Source organism: Perca fluviatilis, chromosome 12 (genome assembly GCF_010015445.1).
Source record: "Perca fluviatilis chromosome 12, GENO_Pfluv_1.0, whole genome shotgun sequence".
Lineage (NCBI taxonomy): Eukaryota > Metazoa > Chordata > Actinopteri > Perciformes > Percidae > Perca > Perca fluviatilis.
In genome coordinates this window covers 13,887,577-13,912,620 of record NC_053123.1, presented here as the reverse complement: position 1 = coordinate 13,912,620, position 25,044 = coordinate 13,887,577, and the positions used below count along the sequence as shown (strand labels likewise).

The 25,044-nt window shown below is 39.6% G+C and overlaps 1 protein-coding gene across 1 annotated transcript in view; it reads left to right on the top strand.

Annotated features, from left to right (window-relative positions):
- Positions 1-25,044, top strand: part of LOC120570059 (receptor tyrosine-protein kinase erbB-4-like) — a 378,351-nt gene that overhangs the window by 250,108 nt on the left and 103,199 nt on the right. Inside the window, 7 exon segments of the mRNA XM_039818287.1 lie at positions 3,743-3,874; positions 7,996-8,061; positions 16,460-16,578; positions 18,216-18,360; positions 20,341-20,454; positions 20,869-20,995; positions 22,835-22,908. Coding sequence (XP_039674221.1) covers positions 3,743-3,874; positions 7,996-8,061; positions 16,460-16,578; positions 18,216-18,360; positions 20,341-20,454; positions 20,869-20,995; positions 22,835-22,908 — 777 coding nt within the window.

Below are 25,044 nucleotides of genomic sequence, written 5' to 3'. Positions count from 1 at the left end.
TGATTTTAGCAATCTTCTGTTCTGCGTGTGGACTGTGCGTGTGCACTCATCTCTTATTTTGGCATTTCTGCTAGTATGTCGAGTGCATCCTAGCTAAAATTTCAGCCTTCCACTGCTCCTGCGGTGTACAGCAGGATCTGCGGCCTAACATTTAGCCTCTTTGACCCAGAATGCATCCTCATCTTCCCGCAGAGTTTCTCCCCTCTGTTCCACTGAGCTGATAGCAGCGCTGAGCCGAAACCAAGTTGAAGCTCTCAGAGTCAATGAGACAGTACAGTGGAGACCCAGGGTAAAATCCCCAGTCCCACTGCTAGAGGAGGGGAGAAACTCCTCTGTCTGTCTCTCCGATTTAATACCTGTCTATCTACTGTAATTACCTGACTGTTTGAGTGTCTTTCTGAATCTCTTGCTGCCTGTCTATCTTCTAACTACTATCCAGCTGACTGTGTTTCTTCTTAATTATCAAGCCGGCTTGTTTTTTCTTATATATACATATATACCTCCCAGGGTATGAATTTAAGATATCGATATGTATGTATGTATTGATGGCTGTAGTCCAGCACATGGACCTTCTTCAGTATACAGAAGAATAAACACTATTGGTGATATCTGATAATGCAGACCTCTAACACTGAAGCAAGTCAACCATTTATTATAGTGCTTCTGTTGTCCTACATATTTCTTCATTAAACGATCCGCACAACACTTAATTCACTCTCACAAACTCATTAATATGGCTTTTTTCTGATCATTGGTTTGCTATTTGCCTCCCAGTCTTAATCAAACCCATCCCTACACTGCAATAAACAAAAAACAGAAATCACAACAAGCACTTACCATCAAAATAATTGCCTGCATACATTTGTTCTGCCTCCTTGAATTTCATATTGTTTTCCTCCAACGGTCATGCGGCCTGATATTAAAGATTGCTGTGCCTTTTGAAGCCATGCACTCATTCAGAAACATTCAGAGTTGCTCTCAAGACGAAGCAGGAGGGGGAGGGGGTAGTTTGGAGACACGAGCTGTAGCTACGTGAACAAACTAATTAAGACATCTTCACTACCCACTAAACAATCAACAACAACATTTAACCATTGATGTCCCCCTGGCCACCAACTGCAGCAAATGTGCAAGCCAAGCATTTACTTGTAATGAAAAGGCAAAGTGTGCATGGGTTTTGCATGTTGTATGTTTTATGTAATATCTGTTTGTTCATTATTCATATACTGGTGACAGAGGCCATGGGAAATACTGTAACTGTCCTGGGCCAAGTGCCAGCAAGGAGCCAATTAAACTGTTATACAGCATTTTGTACTCAGTCATGTGGCAGTGCACATCAGTGTGTTGTGTGCAGTAACCTGTCCAAATGCACCTTGTATGCGAGTAGCATTATTATTGTGGAGCCCTCTGGATGCTGTTGAAGGTCACTTGTTGTGACAGTGTTGAACAGAGAGTTTTATTTTTTTGGGGTCTGTTTAGTATGTTCAATGTGTTGTGTTTGCGAGTGTGAATGTGGCTCACGTCTAGCTGGAATTAGTGAAGACACCTTGTCTCACATGTTTACCACACACAAGAATCCTGGCAATTGTTTTTTGCTAAATTGTTACTTAAATTCAAATCTTTTGTTTACATTTCCAGATTAGATGAAAAATGGTGGTTGTAGCCGTGTTGCCTGCTGATGAGTATGGCTCAAGTTGCTGTGACGTGAGGACACTATCCTTGATCGATTAATGATGGACAGCATATCTAAAGGTCCACTGTCCACTGGAAATATTCAAAGAATGAATACAGTAGAATAAAGTCTACACTGCATATCCTTCATTCTAATGTGCTTCCTTTTCTTTTTCAAGTCACTATACAGTACTTGTTTGCTAATGACGTAATGTCTATCACAAAGTGTTTTGGAGAAGAGCAAGCCTTGCCTTAGAGTGTATGATCCACAATCATTGAATGTAACAATGGTTTTTAAGGTACTGTTTAGTGAGTTACACTTGGAAAATCATTAAAGAGTATGACAATTTTGTCACAAATAGATTGAGATTATGGATGCATTTTATCTAATTGTCAAGTCAAGATATCAGTGTCAAATTATTTTAAATATGTTTCCTATAAGTGTAGTGAAGCTGAATCAGGGGCAGAAAGCTAGCTTTCAATTAATGCTTGAATGTGTGCTTTATTTACATATAAATGATTCCTTAGCTGAGACATTCATTCATTCAACGTTATTGAAAAATGACATTTTTAATGGCCATAAAAAAACATTGGAACCTATGTGAACTGTGGCTAAATATGTCTTGGAAATGTTTACACCTAAATCTGACAAATGTCGGCTCCAATTACAATCCCACCAGCCAGTATGAAGGTGAATGCACAGATACTTGTATCTTGGTTAACCAGGGTTGAGATGTCCTGCTGGTGTTTTTGTTATAATACGTGCTTTGCTTTGTCTATATATTGTTTTGTCCATTGCCCTACTTTGCCAGCAGCATCTTATTGTGTAACCAATTTGAATTTGAGACGTGGCCTCCTGCTAGCCCACCGATATCCCTCCTGTGGTGAGAGGCAGGATTAATTTCTCTCCTGGACTCCCACAGCACATGCAGAAAGATAGAGAGGGAGAGCTAAAGTTGTGGGGGGTGGGGTCCTGTGTAGGTAATACCACCACTGCCTATTATCCAAGGAGTATCATTTAATCTGGCCTTTGTGGGACGATATTGTATTTGGCTGTTTCAATGTGGTGCTGGCGGGGCGCCTCGTGTATGATTATGTGTCTCATTGGTTTCAGCCCTGTGTCAGTAATCTGTTTGTAGGAAGATAGAGAACACACAAGCTCTGTAAATAATGCAAATCTGCTACTGGGCTTCACTCCGTCTTTCTTTCCTGCCATTCGTCTCTCTGTGGCTTTCTCCCATCTTTATTTGTCTCTCTTTCTGTTTCTCACATAAAAGTCAGGATTAGGCATTTTCTAAACTCCTGCAACAACAATAATCGGAAGCACCCTCCGTATCCAATCATTCAACAGACTGTGTGCGTGTGTGTGTGTGTGTGTGTGTGTGTGTGTGTGTGTGTGTGTGTGTGTGTGTGTGTGTGTGTGTGTGTGTGTGTGTGTGTGTGTGTGTGTGTGTGTGTGTGTGTGTGTGTGTGTATGTGACGAAATGAATCAATCCTCTGACGATCATTGGTTGGTCAAGGCGACGCATATTATGATGGCAAGCTATATGCCTTTTTTCCCCACCACCTTGGTGAAATATAAAATTACAAACTTGTTAGGGCTGCTGTCCCTGACTGGGGCTTAAATCCCAGATGGATTACGTGTTGTGATGGTAGTGAGGCATAATTGATCTTGTCTGCTTGCAGCGTGGGAATAAAAGGTTGTGGTTGTAATAACAGCAATATGGCATGGCTTTGCTCATGCCTCATGACAACAACCATCGCCCAATGTGTCTCAAGATCAGTAGCTTCCCCCAAAACCCCACCCTTCTCTTGCCCTCAGATGGAAAAAAAAAGGATAAAGCGCCTATCCAATCTAATGATTTTGATTTGAACATGCAGTGTCTGGCCATGCCAATTGTTAATTATAAAATGATGAGGGGAAAAAAAAGCTGGCAATTAAAAATCACATCAGGGGCCAGGTAGCAGGATTGCTGAATTAGGTGCATCCTCCAGGCAAAAAAACGTTAAGTACCCAGGAAGCCCTGTGTGTATCTGTATTGACTGTGTGCTCTCACTCTCTTCTCCACAGAGATCCTGAGTGGAGGTGTTTATGTTGACCAGAACAAGTTCCTGTGTCATGCAGACACAATCCATTGGCAGGACATTGTCAAAAACCCTGGGATGCATCCTGTGGTGGTGCCCACCAATAGCAGTGTCACATGTAAGTAACCCAACAAACACACGTGTAGAAGACAAGAAGATGGGATTTTACTCTAACCTTTCTTTAGAGAAATGTTTCATTGAGAGCATTGATGTTGCTCCACACTCACATGTTTACAGTCATTTACACCTGGAAGCTGCATGGCCAAAAAAACACTGAAGCAGTTGAGGCTTAAACGAGGACTCATTGATTAAGCATTGCACTTGTCTATTCTATACTGAAAATCATAAAGTTGATGCAGCACAACCAGAGATAGTCTTTTTTTATTCCACACATTCTTCTTCTTCCATTATCCACAATCCAACTTTGGTTAAAGACTGCTGGTTTTGCCACTGACAGGCTGAGATTGTTATTATAGGTGTCTGACCCCGGCAGAGATATAAAACATTTTTCTTTACCATTTTTGCTTGATCAGGTGTGTTTGCTATTGTGCCTAACCAAGTCCCGCTCAAGGAGAAGTCTCATTCCAAAATCTTACGAGAGGTGACTAGTTACCATAAGAAACTGTGGGAAACAGTGAGTGAGAGTTGGAGAGAGCAGTATTGGGAAGGGTTTGTTGTGTTGGAGTACAGAAAGCGCAGCTTAGTGTTATCTGAAAGATTTTCAATGTCATGTCTGAATATTTAGCTTATTTCGACAATGTGGATGAGTCAAGTCACCTCTCGCGAGCTTTCAGAATGAGACTTCTCCACGAGCAAGACTTAGTTAGACACAATAACAAACAACTCTGATCAAGCAAAAGGTAAAGAAAAACATGTTATATCTCTGTTGGGTGTTTTACATAATGTTGTCAGACACTTTTAATAAAAATCTGAGCCTGTCTGTGGCAAAAATAAGCACTTTTAGAAAGTTCGTAATTGCCCACAGGATCTTGCTCAATACTAGACAAATTTCAAAAATTGTTGTCCCCATTAATCACTTGGGAAAATAGGGTCCAGGTTGAAGAATACTGGTTTTCCATAAAATTCTCTTACATTGCATTTCATGTATTCCTTAGATAGCTATGGCTGGATTGGTTGGATATACACATTTTTATTTCTATGTTATTTCTTAGTGTTTGTATGTAGGGCATTAGGGTCCATTTAAGTCTTATTATTGATTACACTGGTATATATTTGTAGTGATTGTTTGTAGTTTTATTTGTGATGGTACTTGCTGCTCAGATTTTTTATTAGTGATTGATTATGTTTTTATAGATGTCTGTATTTATTCATCCGGATTTTACAAGTATTGTACTAGCACTTTATGATGGAAAAAAACTTTAATTAGGGAATGAATAACTTTAATTATTTTAAATCATGAGAATTTATGATTGTATTTCATGTGCTTATTATTCAGTGCCCTACCTCATGTAAAGCTTCTTTTTTGTTGTATTTTATTTTTAATTGTCTTGCATGTATGCCTTGCTGCAACACAAATTGCCCCTCTGGGACAATATCAATAAAGTTCCAGTTAAAGTTATAGTCGTATAACTACATATGCGATGACTCATTTGCATTAAACCATCTTGATTGAAAGTGTAGTCTACCTGAAGGTTCCTGGATCTCAAACTTACAGGACTCAAGCAGTTGATCAGACTCAACGTTAGGACAAGGAAAGTAGTCCAAAGGGGACCCCGCATCTTAACCTTCTCCATTCGCAACGTGCCAGAGTGTGAGCAGCAAAACATTATCATCACAAAACCACCCCTTGACCCCATTCTGTCACTCTGCTTACCATAACAATCCACAATGACTGCTTGCACATGTCACATTAATGCCCCACTGTAGCCAGCTGGAAGACATGTTAATAAATGCTTTGAATTATGAAGGGATTTATTTGGACACAATAAACATACTTAATCTGTCAGGGGGTAGGGGGGATGATGGTTGAGGTGGTTGTCAGTGAAGTAAATATGCATTAAGTCACCTCTTCTGACCCTTTTCTTTTCATTTACTGACTTAACCTCATAACCCACACTGCTTTTGTTATTAATTTAGTGTTCAAGCTGTTTGAAATTTAAATCTGTTGTTGTTTTTTTCTTCTTCTCTTTAAGCTGCCCCATCTTGTTCGCCTACAAATACAAAATACTATTATAAAATGATAGTTTTTAATTGTAAATTAGGTGTGACTGTGGATGTAAAATTGTATATTTTAATGTTTTGTATTTCAATTGCATGGTGTTAATGACCTGTAAAGGGACTACGGGTGGAAAATAGCACTTGTGCTACAACCTGGCACAATGCATCTCTCCTTGTTCTTATACAAGGTTAATGTTAACTTGTGCATTGTCCCTGTTTTAAATAAAACAAATCTGATTGAATCTGATTGAAAGAAAATAAAAAGACAGTCTTTGACTATGTCCTTGGATTTCCTCTCACAGCACTCGCTGAAGGCTTCAAATGCAGATTAACAGCTCCGAGCATTGATATTCTGCTCAATCACCCTCCTCCCTGCAGCCCCGTTAGCCCTGGATCGACCCTTAACTCCTGTGCAAATCTTCTACTCTGCCAAGAGATCAAGGGTCTCCAAACCTGTAATCCACAATTGAGAAAATAATCTCCATTTCATTCTTTGGGGAGACACAAGATTTATGCTGTTATTACTTGTGACTTATTTGTGCCACGGTTGTTGTCTTTATTAGTTGTCTTTTCAAAGAAAAGGACAGTAATTTTAAAATCTATTCCCCGTTGATTCAGTTAAAAACTCGCCATCTGTCTTTTGCCAGCCCTAGCATGGCAGCATTCTCGACATTTTAACCTTCGAGGGCTGTTTTAAGGAAGCAGAAGATGGAGAGGCTCATGTTGGGGAATAGAGTCAGTATCAATGCTAATAGCTCTCATCTGGAGAGGCTGATGGGCAGAGGACAGCACTTCTGCACTTATCCAGGCTCACTTCCCCCGCAGTCAATTACCAGACAGTCAATTAAGTCCTCAAAAAAAAACACAGAAAGGCTGAAGCTGAAGCTTTGAGGGTATGATGCTGCTTTCTGCTGCTGCTTTACTGCTTTTATCTTAGGTTGAAGTGTGCTGGTTTAATGCTGGGGTGGAAGATTTAGAGTGTAGCGACATAAAGAATTGTCATATTTTCACAAAGCAACCTGGCCAAGGTTATTTAAGTTTTTTTTTATTACTGGAACCGCAAGTCAGGTGAGAGGCTACGTAATAATAGCAATACAAAAACAAATGGTTCAATTTCAGTTGAAGTGAATGTTGAAAGATCACAATGTTTGTAATTACAAGGGTAGAAATAATTATTTGAATGGAATCAATTAATAAACAAGCTATAGTGCTTAGTTTCTGTTGCCCCCATGAGGAATTCTAAATAATGACAACAAAACTGTTGCCGCGTCCACATGATACAAGCCTTACGTAAACGTGCCCATGCCCCCACCCCTCTTCCACGCAGTTGCTAGTAGCCAAGGAAGACACAGATAATTAAAAAAACATGATGGACTCTTAGAAGCGGTAATTATCTTCACTTGAGTTTCTGCGCATGAAAGTCGATGGGCAACACAATCTTCTGAACATAGCCATAATAAGAAATACAGAGAGAGTTGTGTGGAGCTGATAGTCTTGATTAGCTTTATAGCAACTCATTTGGCAATGGCTAGAATGTAACGGACGTTTATTAATATCAAAAAGTTACGCACTAAAGCTTTTAGTCAGATTCTAATAATAATAATAATAATATAATAATAATAATAATCAAGCACATACAAAGTGCTTAAAAATGCACTTACAATGAAGCCTTTTTATATTGAGAACAGCACTTCAAGTAAATGTAGTCATGTTGCATAGAAAATCAAACGCAAGGACACACACACACATACACACACACACACACACACACACACACACACACACACACACACACACACACACACACACACACACACACACACACACACACACACCAGGTGTATTTAAATGTGAGCCAAAAAAACACCTACATCCTCGCTCACTTTCTGGATCAATCTGGGCTTCAGTGGAGTGTTTGATAGCACTCAGACTCAGCTAACCGCCTCTAGCCTATTTTAAGGTTCAGCTAATATGGGTTTTAGAAGGCTGATACTGATCACATTTTGTGATTAAGTTACCATTTCAAATGCCAATCATCTCTTTCTTTGAACTTGTGTGCAGGTCAAAAGTGCAATCGTTCCTGTAATGGTCGTTGCTGGGGACCCAAAGAGGACCAGTGTCAAAGCTGTAAGTACAATACTGTTATTAGCTGAAACCACATCTCATGGCTTCATTTCAATGACATCTAGTGCAGTGTAGGAAAGGCATACACAGGTTTTTATGTTTTGTTTTGTTATATCTGTTTAAACTTCCACCCTTTCGGACTTGTGCTGCTGCCCTGTTTTATGTTGACATCTATCAACACCTGTAGGTTTAAACAAAACTGTGTCAAAATGTGTCAAAGCTTTAAATCAGGCAAATTAAGTGACTTACTGTTGTACAAGAATGGCATTTTGCATGCATGTGACTGTAACTACTAAAGTTGTCCAAGTTGCCAAATCTTAATTAGTTGACTTGCCTAAAAAAAATCATCCTTGTTTGGAATCCAAAGTACACCATTTTTTGGGGGGGAAATTAAAATGCCTTTCATGATAAATCACCTAAACGCATCTGTTGAATTTCAACTGGTACTAAATAGGATTTTGTATTTAATTGTACTCTACTCTGATCTGTTCTGACAAACCCCAACCAGAAATATAACTCATTTTCTGGCTATACAATTATTTTTTTTTATCATATCTGAAGCTGCAATGTGCCAACATCAAATAATTTCTCTTCAAATGATAGATCTATCTATTAAATCAGGATGCCTCTGTATGTGTATGTGTGTGTGTGTGTGTGTGTGTGTGTGTGTGTGTGTGTGTGTGTGTGTCTTTCTTTAAAATATCTCATGAACCGTTCATCCAATCTACTTCACACTTGGTTTCCTGGATACCCAATGAACTTGGGGGTTTGGATTTTTGAGCATTTGGAGCAGTTTGGACAGCATTGGATATTGGATATTAAAAGCTGAATAAAACTAAACGACCGTGCAGTACGCAGCAGGCTGTTGACACGCTCTGTACAGCAGCGGGGGTGGGGGAGGTTTACCGTCTTTGACTGCGCTTTTCTTCACTCTTCTGGAGCACGAGCAGATAGCAGACAGGAACATCGCAACTGTTGGTAGGGAAAAAAGGTGCAACGCAATGCTGGCTTTTCCGTGTCTATCCTTCAAAACCCATCTTAAATTCACTCAGAGCATTACGCTAAGAGGAAACTCAATTAAAAGCTATTTGCCAACACTAAATATCAAACAAAAGCCAAACACAATATTATTATATCATTAATTTCAGGGATTCCTACTAAAGTTGTTACTGTAACTGCAATATGCAAGTGAGAAAGTGATTCTTATCTGCATGATATTATAATCTAGCACAACATCTATTCCACAGGCCTCCAGTTTAAAAAGCATGGAATGAAGATATCTTGCTGATTATGCATCATTTTAACACAAAATTAGGCAAAGAGTTTGTGCAGCTAGAGAACTGAAGTTTGGCTGGCTTATTCATTCTTTGGCTTATTGAAGGTCTTATGTTTCCTAGGCTAAGGGAAAAGATGCAAGTCTTAGCATTTTGTGAATGTCTTTTGAACAACCTCTAATTGCAGACTGACATTTATAACATGATGATATTGACTGGTATTTCCAAAGGAGCAATGCTTGAAACAGTTTTGTCTTTGTCCTTTACGTCATGAAAAATGCACTCAATAGTCAATGACATTTCTGAAACATGTTTAAGTCTGTTAAATTGTTAAAGTATTACCCTAGGTAGGTAGTCCTTGTTTATGTAACTTTACTAATCAAATGCATAGTGACAGGAGTGGCAGTTTGTACGTTTTCAGGCAGCTTTCAGTCCTGTAAATTGGCCAACTCGGAACAGTATCCTAGAGCCCTTACCCCCAATTTCCACCGATTGCAGAACGTCTGCGGAACTGCTCCGGAACGGCGGCGGAGTCATTCGGTTTCCATTAAAGTCAGTGTGTGTATTTCCACTGACTGCAGAACGGCTGTGTTCTGACTCCGTCCCAGCTCCGGCGATCCGCAGCCCTCCAGAGCAGATACGCAGAGCTTCTATTTTTGCCGGACGCCAGAGAGCTCCGCTGCAATTCAGCACACGGTAGATAGTGCTGGACAGGAAGTCGAGCACAGAAGCAAAATAAAACATCCGGTTAATTTTCAAAATAAAATACACCTATCCGCTGACGGCGGATCATATTTCCCTGCACTACACCTTAAAAAACACAGCACAGAGTTGTTTCCCCTCTACTCCTCTGGATGGAAACAAACTGTTGTTGGTTTTGTGGTTCTATTCTACTTGAATTCGCGAGATCTCGTGGGTCCTTGTGACTACAGCTGTCAGTCATGGCCGTAGCCATTACACAACAAATCCGGACCTGGTGGGTATTGACAGACGGCGAACCACGGAGCCGACTAGCAGCGGAGCCGGTCCGCAGACGTTATGCATTCAGTGGAAATCCGGGGTTACTGTCTGTGGAAATTCCTCCAGCGCGCGCACACACACACACACACACACACTCACACACTCACACACACACACACACACACACACACACACACACACACACACACACACACACACACACACACAGCCAAAGCCAAATCAATAAGGAATAACAGCTGCAGGCATTACATTACAAAAATTGTGATTATTTTTTTTTTTGATCTGACACCGCTATGTTAAAGGACAGGTTAGGTTTAGTAAAAAAACTGTACTTGGTTAAAGGAGTCTTCATAGCGATGGTTATAAGAAGAACGATTAAGGTAAGGAAAAGATCGTGGTCAGGGTTTAAAGAAACTAATGCTGAATGTCAGTAGGATTTGGGTTCTCTAGTGTCAAAGGTGCCAGTTTGTTGATCTATCCATCCTTTCCCTAAGAAGTTTTGCAGCGCAAGCATTACACAGTACATGTTCCCTTTCTTTTGAGGGACAAAGGTCAAACTTGATACTGCCACAAGAGGTCCTTGTCAGGCAGATTCACATTTGTAGGCCATTTTAGACATTTTAACAATAGACTGATGCTGGTATTTTTATTGTGAGGATAGTCTCCACAGTCCAGGGATTATAAGACAAAACATAAAGCAATTTATACTGTAAATGGCCCAACTGTCCACTTTTTCATGCTTGTGTACAGCTTTGACAGTTACAAATAGTAAATCTAAGGAGTTGATGTTGCTGATATTCCATATATTTTTGAGAAATGTAAACTACATGAACACAATAGTAAATGTACTTTAGTGCTGCTACTACTACTAAATTTACTAGTTCCTAACGCATTGAAAAGCAACGGAGGATCCATGACACTAATCATGTGTCTCTGTGTTTGCAGCCTTTGATAAGTAAACTGACCAACCGTACAACCTGCCAACGTGTGAAGTCTTATCAATCTGCTGTCACAGATACTAACACTCTGTCTCTACAGATGTCCATCCATCAATTTTTTTTATCATCCCTCCATCCGTGTCTAACACGCAACTTCGCCATCCCTATAAATGCACGTAGGGAAGCTTGATCTTTAATATGGCCATGTTTGGCTTTTCTGTAATGGAACAGAACGTAGACAACACAAACAGTACTGTACCACACACTGAAACTTTACAGCTCTAACTATAAATACATCATGTACATATTCATGCAGACAAAAAAGCACTCGCACATTTTTTGGTCTCTTCATTAAATATCTCTTTATTTCTCTCCTACCTCTTCCAGTTTGATTGTGCTACCCTCGCCATCAATTTCCTCCCCTCCTTTCCATCACTCTGTGCCAGACCACTTCATCTATGCCTTCCAACCCTGGCATGTCTCATCTTATTTGTTCTGTGGTCGCGATCTCATTAAGATAATGAGGAATGAACTGTTTGACCAGGACCTGGTAACAACACGTCAAACCAGCCCCTGATAAGCCCTCGGCCTGTCTGTCTGCCTCCTTTATCTCGCCATCTTCATTCATACGTGCTTGTCATGATTCATCATTCTGTTTCCGTTTTTACCTCGCAACCTTTAATTTCACTGTGCTGAAATACATGAAATGAAAATGTTTAAAAATGTCAAATGAAAGATGACTTCCAAGGTGTGTTTTTGTGACATTTTCATGAATAATTATTCAACTGTCTCAAAATCAACAACAAACAGCAGCTTTTGGTGTCAGCATCTCAGGAGGAAAGTGAATACACTCAAGAAGTAAATTACAAGTCAACACAACTCCTGGCATTATGACTCATAGATATGTAACAGTAGAGGACTGTGACCCTATAGATGCACAGAACTTTTCTTAGAAGGTTAAATTTAAAGTGCCGTCTGAGGGCTGTTGTAGATTATAAAAGCATGGGCTAGCATAGCTGAAGGGCTCAGCATTGATCAGGATCAATGCTTTCGCCTTCAGATTTTTCCTATAAGAATAAACAACATAAATCAAAATGCGCTTGAAAATACTTTTTTTCACGTGTTTGAAAACTTTCCACAATGTAAAAATGAATGTGGTAGATCTTTGTCACATCAGTCCTTAACACAGGTGGGCCTAATAACATGAATTATGGCTTTGTTTTTCATTGCCAGAGCTGTTTGTTCAAGCTCTGTCACTGGCACAGCCGTCGTTATGAGTTATATTGCAAGTCAAAATGTCCACCATGGCAAAGGTCTGTCTGGAGGTAACCTAATTGTTAGTATTTCTATAACAGGCATCACCAAATTATGAAACCTAAAGAATAGAATTTAAATATAATGGTGATATTTGTGTTTGTTTGTTTCTCAGACCTTAAAGTCTCTAAAAGGATGCAGTGGCCCTTGTTTGCATAGCACACAGTCAAATAAACCTTTTAGATGATGCTGCTCTCTGCTGATAATTGTGCTCCAACTGGTCACTGCTGTTGCCGGCTGTTACCTTTTGAGCAGCAACTACTCAGCATGTTATTGTTAATGTTCATTAAAAAAATGTCCTTACATTTTTATTTAATGAAAACTAGACAGGCATTCAAGAGTACAGCTGCACATTTGCATCCTGTTTTCAGTAGCTGTCGAAAGGGGGTTCTTCGAACTTTTAGTGCATCTCATAGCCCTTAAAGTCCTCCACTTGCCTCCTCATGGGAGGAGAGAGGCAACGAGCAAATGTGTTTTAGAGTTTTGAGACGTCCTTTCCTCTGAAGAGTCACATGAATACGTCAGCTGTTTGGGTGGAGTTAGCGACTCCTTCAGCTGCTCGGCTTCAGGGAAGGCTGCTCTTGTGTATCCTAGATGCTCGCTCCTTGGAGCAGAAATAATAGCTTTGAGACGGTCTTCACGGAGGAGGGACAGAACAACTTCCGGTGAGGTTCAAATAGTCGAGGAGCTATCAATTAAGTAACATGAGATGTAGCCAATGAGATCCTCTGGTCTGAAAATCTCCCATTCCAAATTTATATTTTGCCTAAATATGATAAAATATGGGTGTGTCAGCCTTGGCACACTGGAACATACTAATTCCAGTATATTCCATATATTTGACCAAAATCAGGTTTTAATGTAAATTAGGGTAACACTTTCTATGAAGCCTGTCTCTAAATTAGTAATGAAAAGGTTTTCACAATCTTATTTTTTTTATTTATTGAAAGAATCGTTTGTACAGGGGTTATACAGGATAACGATACAGAGTCTTCCCTCTGGGGTTTCTGAAAGTTTAAGCAACAACACAACAAAAGCCTACAAAGCCTATGCCACCCCAACCCCCCACCCCACAGAAAAAAATAACAAAATATCAATAAAAGTAAAAAGAAAAGAAATAAAAAAGCCAGCAGAGAGTAAAAATGAAATGATGACAGTCAACATAGTGCACGGGACAAATTCTGAGAAAAAAGAGAAGAGAAAAGCCGCATACTCAAGTGCTAGGGGTATCACCCTAGCTGTTATTTGTCTTACACGCTTCTGACCGTTTGACCAGCAGAGGATGCCATATTTTATGGTAAATTCTTTCGTTGTTAGACATCTTATAGCGGAGTCTTTCCATGTGTACTACGTTTCCTAACTCTCTAAGCCATTGCTGAAAAGGGGGGCTGGTCTCTGATTTCCACTGTTGCAAAATGATGTGCCTGGCCAACAAAGTACATAGGGACATGGCTTGTTCCTTCATAGTTTGGGATGTTGGGGTTAAACTAAACCAAAGATGGCAAGGTTTTCACAATCTTATATTTTATATAAAGACTGTGTCTGTGACTTAAACAGACCAAATTTGGTTCAGCGGTCACTTTACGCCCTCTATATCTGGGTGAAATTTGTGTAGATCCTAAGACAAATTTATAGAGTGTTCATAAACAAATTCCCATCTTTATTTATGAAGTTCATTTGGAACCCAGATGTGAAAAAGCACATTTAAGCTCATGTAAATGGGAACTGAGAGGCAGTGGTTCCTGTGACTGATGCCGCTGTCCACAGCCTGTTCAAATGGAAGCTTCCAGGCATATTTTATGAGATGGATTCCTTTTGTATTTGTTGTTGCCAGCCTGTTTTTTTCTTTTTCTTAAAGTGTAAGTTTAAAGCCAAATTGATCAACAGTGTTGTGTCCTTCTCTTGGCAAGGTCATTTGTTTGACAAAGTGTCTTTTGGGTAAAGTAGGCCATTTCATTTTAGCTCAGGCACTGTTAATGGAATGCCACTGACACACTGGTACATACGTAAGGCATTTTGTGTGTGTGTGTGTGTGTGTGTGTGTGTGTGTGGTGTGGTTGCATGTGTGTTTGGCGGGTTGTCTGTGGCTTGTATCCATCACTGTGATAGTATCTCGTCACCACAATGCCCAAAGGGAAACACAGCACACATAATAAAAACTATGTGAATGTGCACACAAATACATACACATTCACACTGCAGCATTGGATTTGTAATGTTGTACACTAACATTGTTACTTTTTCCAGAAATTAGTACTGTGACAAATTACTATTTCAATCACAGTAATAGTACCTTGTACTAATTTACTTTTACCTTCATCACCAAATTTGAATGAAGCTGAATGATCCGAAAACTACATTTTATTTTGTTTGATTTGCTTGTATACACTCAAGGCAGCAAAAAAAAAAGATAAAGATATCAGCACCACATGTTGTTTTTCTCAGAACAAGGGAATCTGAAAAAAAGGATCCTGATTTTTCAGGAAGGATGGGAAGTTGTACAACAAATGATCCTGTGACAAGCACATCTGGTGTAGACACAAGATATAGCTTTTCTTTTTAAAATGAGTACAGTATATTGATTTCCATTTAATCTAGTCCTGAATGTATGAAATGCAGAAGGGGGATGGGGGAGGAACTGGTGTCCCCATATTTGAAAAAAAAAAAACAGACCACGCCCACCTCCACAGATGCCTCTGTGATAGATAAAACATGACAAAGTGCCCTCTACGGTTGCCCATTGTGCAAGGAAACGTGATTAAGTGCCCTCTAGGGTGCCCTTCCAGTGGGTAAAATGTGATGCAGTGCCTTAAAGAGTGCCCTTCCAGTAGAAAAATGTGATCCAGTACCATATTGGCTGCCCCACATGCTAGAAAACGTTCTACGTGCCGGTGCCCCATCGCATGCAGCTGGTGCCCCTTATATTTTTTCAGCCTTACAGCCTGAGTCTGCTACTGCCCGGCAGCAACTGAATGCAACTTTTACTGTGTTAATCTCACAGTTTTATCTATTCCTAATAGTTTAAGTAAGACTTTTTCTGCTTTATCAATACATCCCTCTGCTGACAATTTAGCTGTGTCTTTTACAAGCTGTCTATCTGTGAAATGCCAGTCCTATGTACATTTAAATATGGCTGTCAAGAAGCGAGGCACACAGGCATACGGCAACCCGTATGACTATGACAGGCATGAAAGGAAAAGGTGGACAGACGTTCACCATGACGGGATGACACTGAGTCAGATAGGAATCACTATGTCTCTGTCAAATTCAGCTAGAGACCCTCGAGGAGCACGCAGGGAGACAAACACATGATTGAAATAGCTAGGTGGCATTGATGATTGGGCTTTAGTTGAATTCACCACACACAGTTGCATACAGTATGCACACACACACACACACACACACACACACACATGCATATATTTTAGCAGGCCATTGCAACGTAATGTTAGACAATCATCCAGCAGTGTATCCAGTATCTAGTGAAAGAATATGGTTGTGCATGGACGTTTTCGAGTTTTTCTGTCTAAGTTGATTCCAATTCAATTAAGTTGAATAGCTTTACCTTCTGACACCATTATCATATATATTGCCAGAGCAGAATGTGACCCATTTAATCACAATTCTTCAATCCTACATCACAAGCCATACGAACAAATTAGCTATCTTTCTGGTCATTCTTAATTCAGTATCCTTGCCCTCATTTCTTAAGGTTTAATAGTTATACATTTGCAGGTTCTTTTTTTCTTGCTCTTAAGGCTGCATTAATACTGTTCACCAATTTTAAGCTGCTACTAGCCACGTGAATTAGATAACATATATAATGGTTTACTTGTTATGTGATATATGTATTCTCTCTTTTTCTCTGTCTTTTTTACATCTGTCACGCCACAGTAACTAAGACAGTGTGTGCCGAGCAGTGTGACCGCCGTTGCTTTGGTCCCTATGTTAGTGACTGCTGCCATGGTGAGTGTGCAGGTGGCTGCTATGGACCAAAGGACACAGACTGCTTTGTAAGTGAACACGCACGCACGCACGCACGCACACGCACACACACACACACACACACACACACACACACACACTTACACATTAACACACTTACACATTTACTTTACAGACAAAATGCAAGTTTAAACCAATTGTTCATATGGTAATATCATACAAAAACTGCCCCAAATCTGTTATATTTGCTGTTTTTAACAAACCTGACATTACTCGCAACTTTTAACTTCCTTTGATTCAAGGTACTTCCGCAGAAGGAATTCTTCCTTCCAGATCTTTTTTTTTTTGCGTTAAAACGCCATTTGTACGACAAATATCAATAAATGACATTTAATTCCCATTTCTTCCTGACATACGTGTCATTGTTAAATACAGACTTCACCAGCCTCCCCTACATTCTGGCTCGTCGGCATCAGCTTTATCAGTTTTATTTTTATCCCTCTGCATGTTAAACTTGTTTCTGCGCTTGTAATTCAGAGCCCATCACTTATTGAGCTCCCTTGTCTGACTTTGAATGGCAAGTTCTTGCTTTTATTTTTTGCTGTTCTTGATTCTTCACACTTCAAGTTTTATTATATGCAAGAGTTAATTATTTAGGAAGTCATTTTAAATTACTCTCCAAATGAGAGAGCAAAGTCTCGATTGTCTGTTATTAAATGTATTGATTGTCTTAAGACATCTCCAGGGCATAAACATAGATAATATTGTTTTTCTTTTTATAAACCACACTTGATTAAGTTGGTTTATCTTAAAATTCTGGGCTAAATATAAACTGAACAGTAAACGTTAATTACTCATTTTAACATTTTCTCCCTGCTTGCCTCTTGCTGTCATCGTCTTTTTTTCCCTCTGACTGACATTTATCTTCTTTGTAAGAATCAAAAATGAATAAATCAAGAAGTCATGTTGAACTGTGCTCCAACTGAGAGAGCAAACGCCTCTATTGACTCTTGTCAAATTTGTTAGGGGGTGTAAAGGGATATACACAAAATATATCGTTCAGTACATACCTCAGTTTTAGGATCACTGTTTTCGAGACATCAGAAGGGGAAGAAAAGCAGAAGATAACATTTGTGTTGTTAATTTGGAAAAACTTCATGACCGACTACTCTTTGTACACATTTTCCCACATGTAGGATCAAAGACACATTTTAGATAGGCATCTGCCAAAAAAGCCAAATCCCACTTTGTCCCGATGGTAATTTAATTCGGTGCATGCAGATTATTCTGTCTGCACCATTCAATAATGTCACCTCTGGGCACTCTGGAGGGAAAGCTCAATTCAAAGCTCATATAGTAAAATTGGTGTGTGCACTTTCTCATGGTGTTTAAGCATGAGTACCCATGTTTGGTGCCATGTACTGTAGGTTTGTAAAGGCACATATCTACCTACATGTCATAAACCCTATTTAATGAGATTTTTTTTTTCCATTTGGGTTTAATAAGCCTTTAAGTAAAGTAAATAACCAAAATACGTGTGATGTTCCATCACTGTGTGTGTGTGTGTGTGTGTGTGTGTGTGTGTGTGTGTGTGTGTGTGTGTGTGTGTGTGTGTGTGTGTGTGTGTGTGTGTGTGTGTTGGGTGTGCGCCGGCCGCTCACTCGTCTCGCGCGTGCGGGCTCGTGTGTGTGTGTGTGCGTGCGAGCGCCCTGGCACCAACTTTAATGACAGTGGGGCATGTGTGACCCAGTGCCCCCAGCCCTTTGTCTACAACCCCACCACCTTCCAACTGGAACACAATCCCAGGGCCAAGTACACCTATGGAGCCTTCTGTGTCAAGAAGTGTCCACGTAAGTCTTTTCCCCTGGACACACAAACACACACCTGCTTTACTACTATACTTTTACTTATAACTTACACTGATTACATGAATTCCTAGTCATAACCCCTCTATTGCTATCTCTATTGATACCCTAACCTAAAATGCATCCCAATCCTAACCATAACCCTGAAGGACTTATTCCAAGGTATAATTTTTCTTTGCCAGTACACATTGAATTTGGTATTTCAAAACCCACAACTATTTTCGCCATGGCTTATTTTCTTATGCAACCAAAAGTTTGTTTTGTTCTTCAAGTGAACACTGTTAACTGTCAGTAAACGAGCTCCTCTGCCACACTGATGGCTCAATAAAGGATTTTAGTGATAGAAGGTAAACAGAAGAAGAAGAAGAAGAAGACATACTTTATTAATCCCCCCAAGGAGAAATTGCATTTACACTTTGTTGTTACACACATTACACACAGGCCTGAAATACACATGCCCAGGACCTATACATGCACTTTTTGGAGAGATGTCAGAATGAGGGGACTTCCCATGGACAGATCAGTTGAGGGTTTGGTGCCTTCCTCAAGGGGACTTTGGCAGCGCCCCAGGTGAAGTTGATCCTCCAGCTACCAGTCCACACTCTTTACTGGGACTTGAACTGGCAACCCTACGGACTGAGTACTGTACAAGTATGTCTGTGTGTGTTTGTGTTTTCATTGGGCACAAATGCCAAGGTCTAGAGGTCCATGGGCAGAGTGGATAGGAGAGGAAAGAGATGATGTGCTTTGATCATTGGAAGATGAATAAGTACAGTTGAGCAAGTTTCAATATGCAAGTGTTTGCTTCTTTTTTTCTACACATTAGCCACTGAGAAAACACAGGATCGACAAGGAACCCATACCTCAGACTCCAAAAGCCTTCCCTCTACCAGAGGGATAGAAACACATTTGGGAGTGCAATCTAATCTAAATTTCCCATGGGTGATTTGGGGGACCTGGTGGGTTTCCTGTTATTTGGTTCCCATCTGTATATATCCCAAGTGGACACAAGGGAATTGAATAGAGTAGTTCAAAAACTCACGGCTCTGTAGTCATAACCTAATAGATTTGTAAATATGGTCCATGACATGCAGCAATGCACCTGGCTGCTGAATATGTCCCACCTGTAGTTTCTGTTGTTTGCGGGTAACATCTGTTTGGTCCCTTTGCTCAATACCTTTGAATAGATTTTTGCATTGAGCTATTGATATTTGCAGAATAACAAGAACAGTGGATTGGTCTGCATCACCATCATATCTCATCTTACTCCTTTTAGACACGCAGTATAATGTAACCATTTAAATGTTTAGTGTGATAAAAGTACAAATCCGTTACTGCTGCTTTAAAACAGTAAGTTGTTGTTCTGTGCATATTTCAGGCTTGTTTAAAGGATAGCACAAAATGCAGTGTGTATGTTTTGTTTGTGTGTTTGCTTTGTGGTAGTTGTATATAAGTGGCCCACTGTAAAGTGTGCCATTTAAATGTTTAGATAAGGTCAGTGGTAAGTGACCTGCTAGAGCCTACTGACAGCTATCTCAATGAGCTCCTTTCCTATAGTTTGGGTTGTTCTTCCAACTAAATACAGACTTTTAAAAATGTAACACAGTCCAATAAAAAAATCAAAATAATAAAGCAGTAGACACACAAATTGTGAGTTGCACAATCATGCAAAATTACTTTAATGATAATTCACATATTAGTAAAAATGTATATGATTTTATAATTAAACATTCATTTTATTAAATATTTAAGTTTGCATGCTAAAAAATCCAAACATGAAGGGTTTACCTTTAATGCAATTCATGTGCATCAGAAGAGCCTCTGTCAGACAAAGTGAATGAAAGTGACTTTCAACACTTTTTTATGTGATTGTCTGTACAGCAAGTGCCACTTATTGCACTGTATGTTCCTGTGTGACAAACAGCAGCCATCTGCACTTGACATTTACAGTGAATTGTCTTTCAGATAACTTTGTGGTGGACCATAGCTCATGTGTGAGAGCATGCCCGAGTAACAAGATGGAGGTAGAAGAGAACCGCATTAAGATGTGCATTCCTTGTACTGACATCTGCCCGAAAGGTAAACCACAAACGGATGTTTAATAATATAGCAACTTATCAGTAATGTATTATGTTCCCAGTTATTTCGCCATTTATGAAGTTGTTAAAGAAAATCATTTTTGGTAATCTATTACTGTTAATATTGGGCATGCCAAAAGGATGCCATGTGTAGAATTTGCACGTAAATAAATCATTACCACATTAGTTCTGAGACATGTATATAATCACAATAATGTCATACTGATTGGAAAACCTGTAGAAACAACTAGCAGCTGCATCATCAATGGATACATCTGTTTTAGAGTATTAATTCAAAAAAACATTATTGTGCATTGAAGCATCATATACTGCTATTTTTAAATGGTGCACATGCCTTTAAAGCTCAGTTGTTTTTAACATCAAACTAATTATTATACCTCACTGTGTGTTTCAGCATGTGATGGCATTGGTACAGCCAGCCTACAGGCTGCTCAGACAGTAGACTCCAGCAACATCGACAAGTTTGTCAACTGCACCAAAATCAACGGCAACCTGGTGTTCCTCATCACTGGGATCAAAGGGTTAGACTCAAGAACATTTAGCTTATCAGAATGATAAAAGAGGGGGTGAAATAGTGGAACTGTGATCATGTTTGGACGTTTTACATCCTGTCTAAAGAGTATAGCTTTTGTATCCTGTATTGATCATGTTAAAGGTCCCATGGCATGAACATTTCATTTTATGAGATTTTTTAACATTAATATGAGTTCCCCCAGCCTGCCTATGGTCCCCCAGTGGCTAGAAATGGCGATAGGTGTAAATCGAGCCCTGGGTATCCTGCTCTGCCTTTGAGAAAATGAAAGCTCAGATGGGCCGATCTGGAATGCCTTAAAGGTTACCTCCCCTTTCTCTGCTTTGCCCACCCAGAGAATTTGGCCTGCCCATTAGAAAGAGAGACATCATGGCTTTCAAACGAGCAAAGTGGTAGTTGGTCAAGGCCACACCCTCCACCTTGCCCCCCCTCTCTCCTCCTCAATAGCTACAGACACAGAAATGACACATCCTAAGTAAAGCTCATTGTGGGACTGGCTCTAGTGGCTGTAATTCTGCACCAAGGCTGAATTATGGGAAAGGGACTTCAGATACAGTATTAGGGGACCACTAAGGTCTATATAAAAGCATCCAAAGAGCACCATGTCATGGGACCTTTAAAATGAAATATGTTTTAAGATAACATTTTTAAGATTTAAAAATGCTGTGCCACAAAGTTCAATTTTAGGCACATTATTGTGTACTATGTAAATTGATCATACATGTGCCTCAGTAGACATCTGCAAAGAAAAAAATTTTTTTTATACAGATGATACCATTCTTTATCCTTATGCGCCATCTGTGGAGCATGCTGTGTCAAATATTCAATGTGCATTTGACTATGTGCAGAAATCCTTGAAACACCTTAGATTGGTTCTAGATTAGTCTAAGACCTAAGTTATGCTATTGACAAGGTCAAGGAAGTGTGATCATGATGCCTGTAGCATTGTTTTCCCTGAATGGGTCCCAAATTGAACGTGTCACAGATTACAAATATCTGTGCATTTGGCTAGAGGAAAAGCTTTCATTTAAAACACACATGATTGAGCTCACTAAGAAGGTGAGAATTAAACTGGGTGCACTAGACAGGATTCACTCATGCTTCTCTTTTGAAAACAGAATGACAATTGTTTAATCAACTATAATGTCAGTCATAGATTATTGTGATGTTGTATAAATGCTCGCAGCCCCATCCACACTGAAATCACTAGATACACCACAGCACTCTACATTTTCTTACTGGGGATGGTTTTAGAACTCATTGCTGTGAACTATATCAGAATGTGGGATTGTTTTCTCTTTGTGATAGAAGGTAAAGACACTTCTTTATTTTTGTTAAGAAGGCATTCCTAGGGAAGTTACCCTTCTACCTCACTTCTCTTTCAACCCAAATCCATTCACACATTTAACTTTTAATTTAAATTCCTCGAGATAAGAGTGTCACCTTAAAGCCCCGATAAAAATGTAGGAATGGTTTTAATTATCTGACTGAATGCTCTGTTCTGATGGGGACACTCCGCAGTACTCCTTCTCACAACAGGAGGGCTTTTAGTCATGCGTGAATGGATACAGTATGCATGCATGCAAGTAATCATTCACAAGTATTTTAGCAACTTCAGCAAGACAAACAGTAATACATGCTATACATAGATAACATGCCTTACTGATTTGATGAGATATTCTAAATTGCCATGTTCTTTGTCTAGGTGATAGCTGCTTATTTGGCATTGCTGTGATTAAGAAGCACATGGCTTATCTTTGCAAAATGTGGATGCTGTGGTCTTTCTCTTTGTGTTTGTGGTGTTCTGATCTTCCATTATCATTCACAGGGATGTCTATCACAATATTGAAGCTTTGGACCCAGAAAAACTCAATGTATTCCGCACCGTTCGGGAGATCACAGGTGAGTGGTATCACTTGCACAGCATGCATCTCTGCACATGCATACTAATTAATAAGCAAACAAAAAAATGAATTACTCTTACCTTTGTGTGAATGCGTGCATGCATGCATGTGTGTATATCTGTGTGCGTATTTGCTCAAGTCTTACCCCCTCCCCCTAAGACTGTCCACACCAAGGACAGCCATTGCAGCATAAGATGAATATCAGATGAGTCTTTCAATCTCCTCTGTCTCCTTGCTGCTTCTCCCTCGGGGAGTCCCTAGCCTTGTCCCACAGTCCCAGCTCTCCCTTTACGCACCATGAAGAAAAGATCCTGAACATGTGGTGCACATCGTTAATCCTCCAGCTCCTCTATGCCGCCACCACCACTTCTGAGCTGCATGTATGCTGTCATGTTTCCAGCCCAGACATTTGACAATGCCATCTGAAAGAAACCTTGAATCTCCGATGTGACACTCCCTCATGAAATGAGAAAATATTACTGTTAAAATACTGTTGGTGACATTTTGTTTTACACAAGCAGAAGCTTAATGAAACAATACCCCCATTTCCCCTTAAAAATATGCATTTATCTTATGTCTGATGTTGCAGGATTACATTTATTCCATTTTGGTAGTAAAAGGCATCCCTGGAATACATCACACATTTATATTTTACCACAATTGATGGCAAGCAAATATTAATATATTTGACGATAATTATACAATAAATGTTATATATGTAATATCCAAAAATCTACTTTTGGATTCATTTGTTTTCCAGCTAGTTGCGACCCAATGGTCGACGATGGGTCAATCCTTTAGAACGAGCACAAGTTAAAGGACTTAAAAGAGGAAAAACAGAAAGATAAAAGAAAAATATACTCAAATGGAACAATCAAACAACATGATGACAAAACAAACAATCAAATCTATATCATCTTGTAAGGGGTAAGAAACCATCAGATACAACTTGATTGTGCTTGGTCTAAAAGATTGCCTCAGAATCAGAATGGCTGCCTTTGCAAAAGGTGCACGGCAGAAATACAATTAGTAAGCAATAACTTAAACAACTGCGTAATTAGCTGCTGCTTCAGATTGTGAGCTCAGAATGTGTAAAATGCACAGAAAATATTTCATTCTGCCTTTCAAGTAGCTGCAGAAATCCCTCCCTGAGTGCATTTCTAAAGCATTTTTGTTTAACTAACTAAAACTATTTTAAAAATATGATGGATGAAAAGAAAGAATTGTTTCCTCTTTTGTTTAGTGATGGCAGTTTGAGAGCAGGTGATGGGGACAAACCTTTGGCCAAACACCATGTAGTCAGAGATGTGTGTCAGCTCAGCTTGTCATCTCTCCGAGCTGTCAAGAGAATGTGACTTCTGACAGAGGCAGCCAACCTGCCTTTGTGACCCAAAGGTCGCAACTGGCATTGCTCTAGCTTTCAAATGAGCTGTGTAGGACAGCTCTAATCATACACACCAGTACCACAGTCTCTCCCTCTCTCTCTCACTTCACTTCTTTTCTTTCTTAATTTTTTTTCTTTCTTTGAGTAATTATTGCTTCTGTTTTGCAGCATCTTTAAAGACATATCACCAGTTCAGGTTTCACCCAAAGAATGGGCGATCAACTCACGCATTTTAGCATAAGTGCATTTCTAACTGTTGTGGCTCGGAATGTAATCACCACAATAGGCATAAGCACTAAGCACTAAGCAGTAAGCACTCTTAACATTTGCTTGTGATGTGGCTTCACGATGTAATTTGTCATGTGCATTGGTGTGTCACTGATGTGGCTCTCAGCAGAGCATGAACCGCTGCTAGGTGATCTTTTCACTTTGCTTTTTCCGCTCATTGACAGAGGTGAGAAGAAGGCGAGGGCCACTGAAAGATTAAGATTAGGTTTTATTTATTTGTTTACACATCAGATAGCCTGTTATTGTGTTTTCTTGTTGTTCATGTACGGACCAGAACCAACAAAGCTGTGGTTAATCTTTCCATACAGTACGTTCTGACTTTCCAACCCAGGCTACTTCACTCAACTCCGAGCCCATTTATTCTTACTGAAGATAAATCCTTTAAAATAGGTCACAAATACATAGTTTTGATTTGAAAAGAGGCTCAGTAATTTCCTAAAACAGCTGGGCACTGTAGCTTTA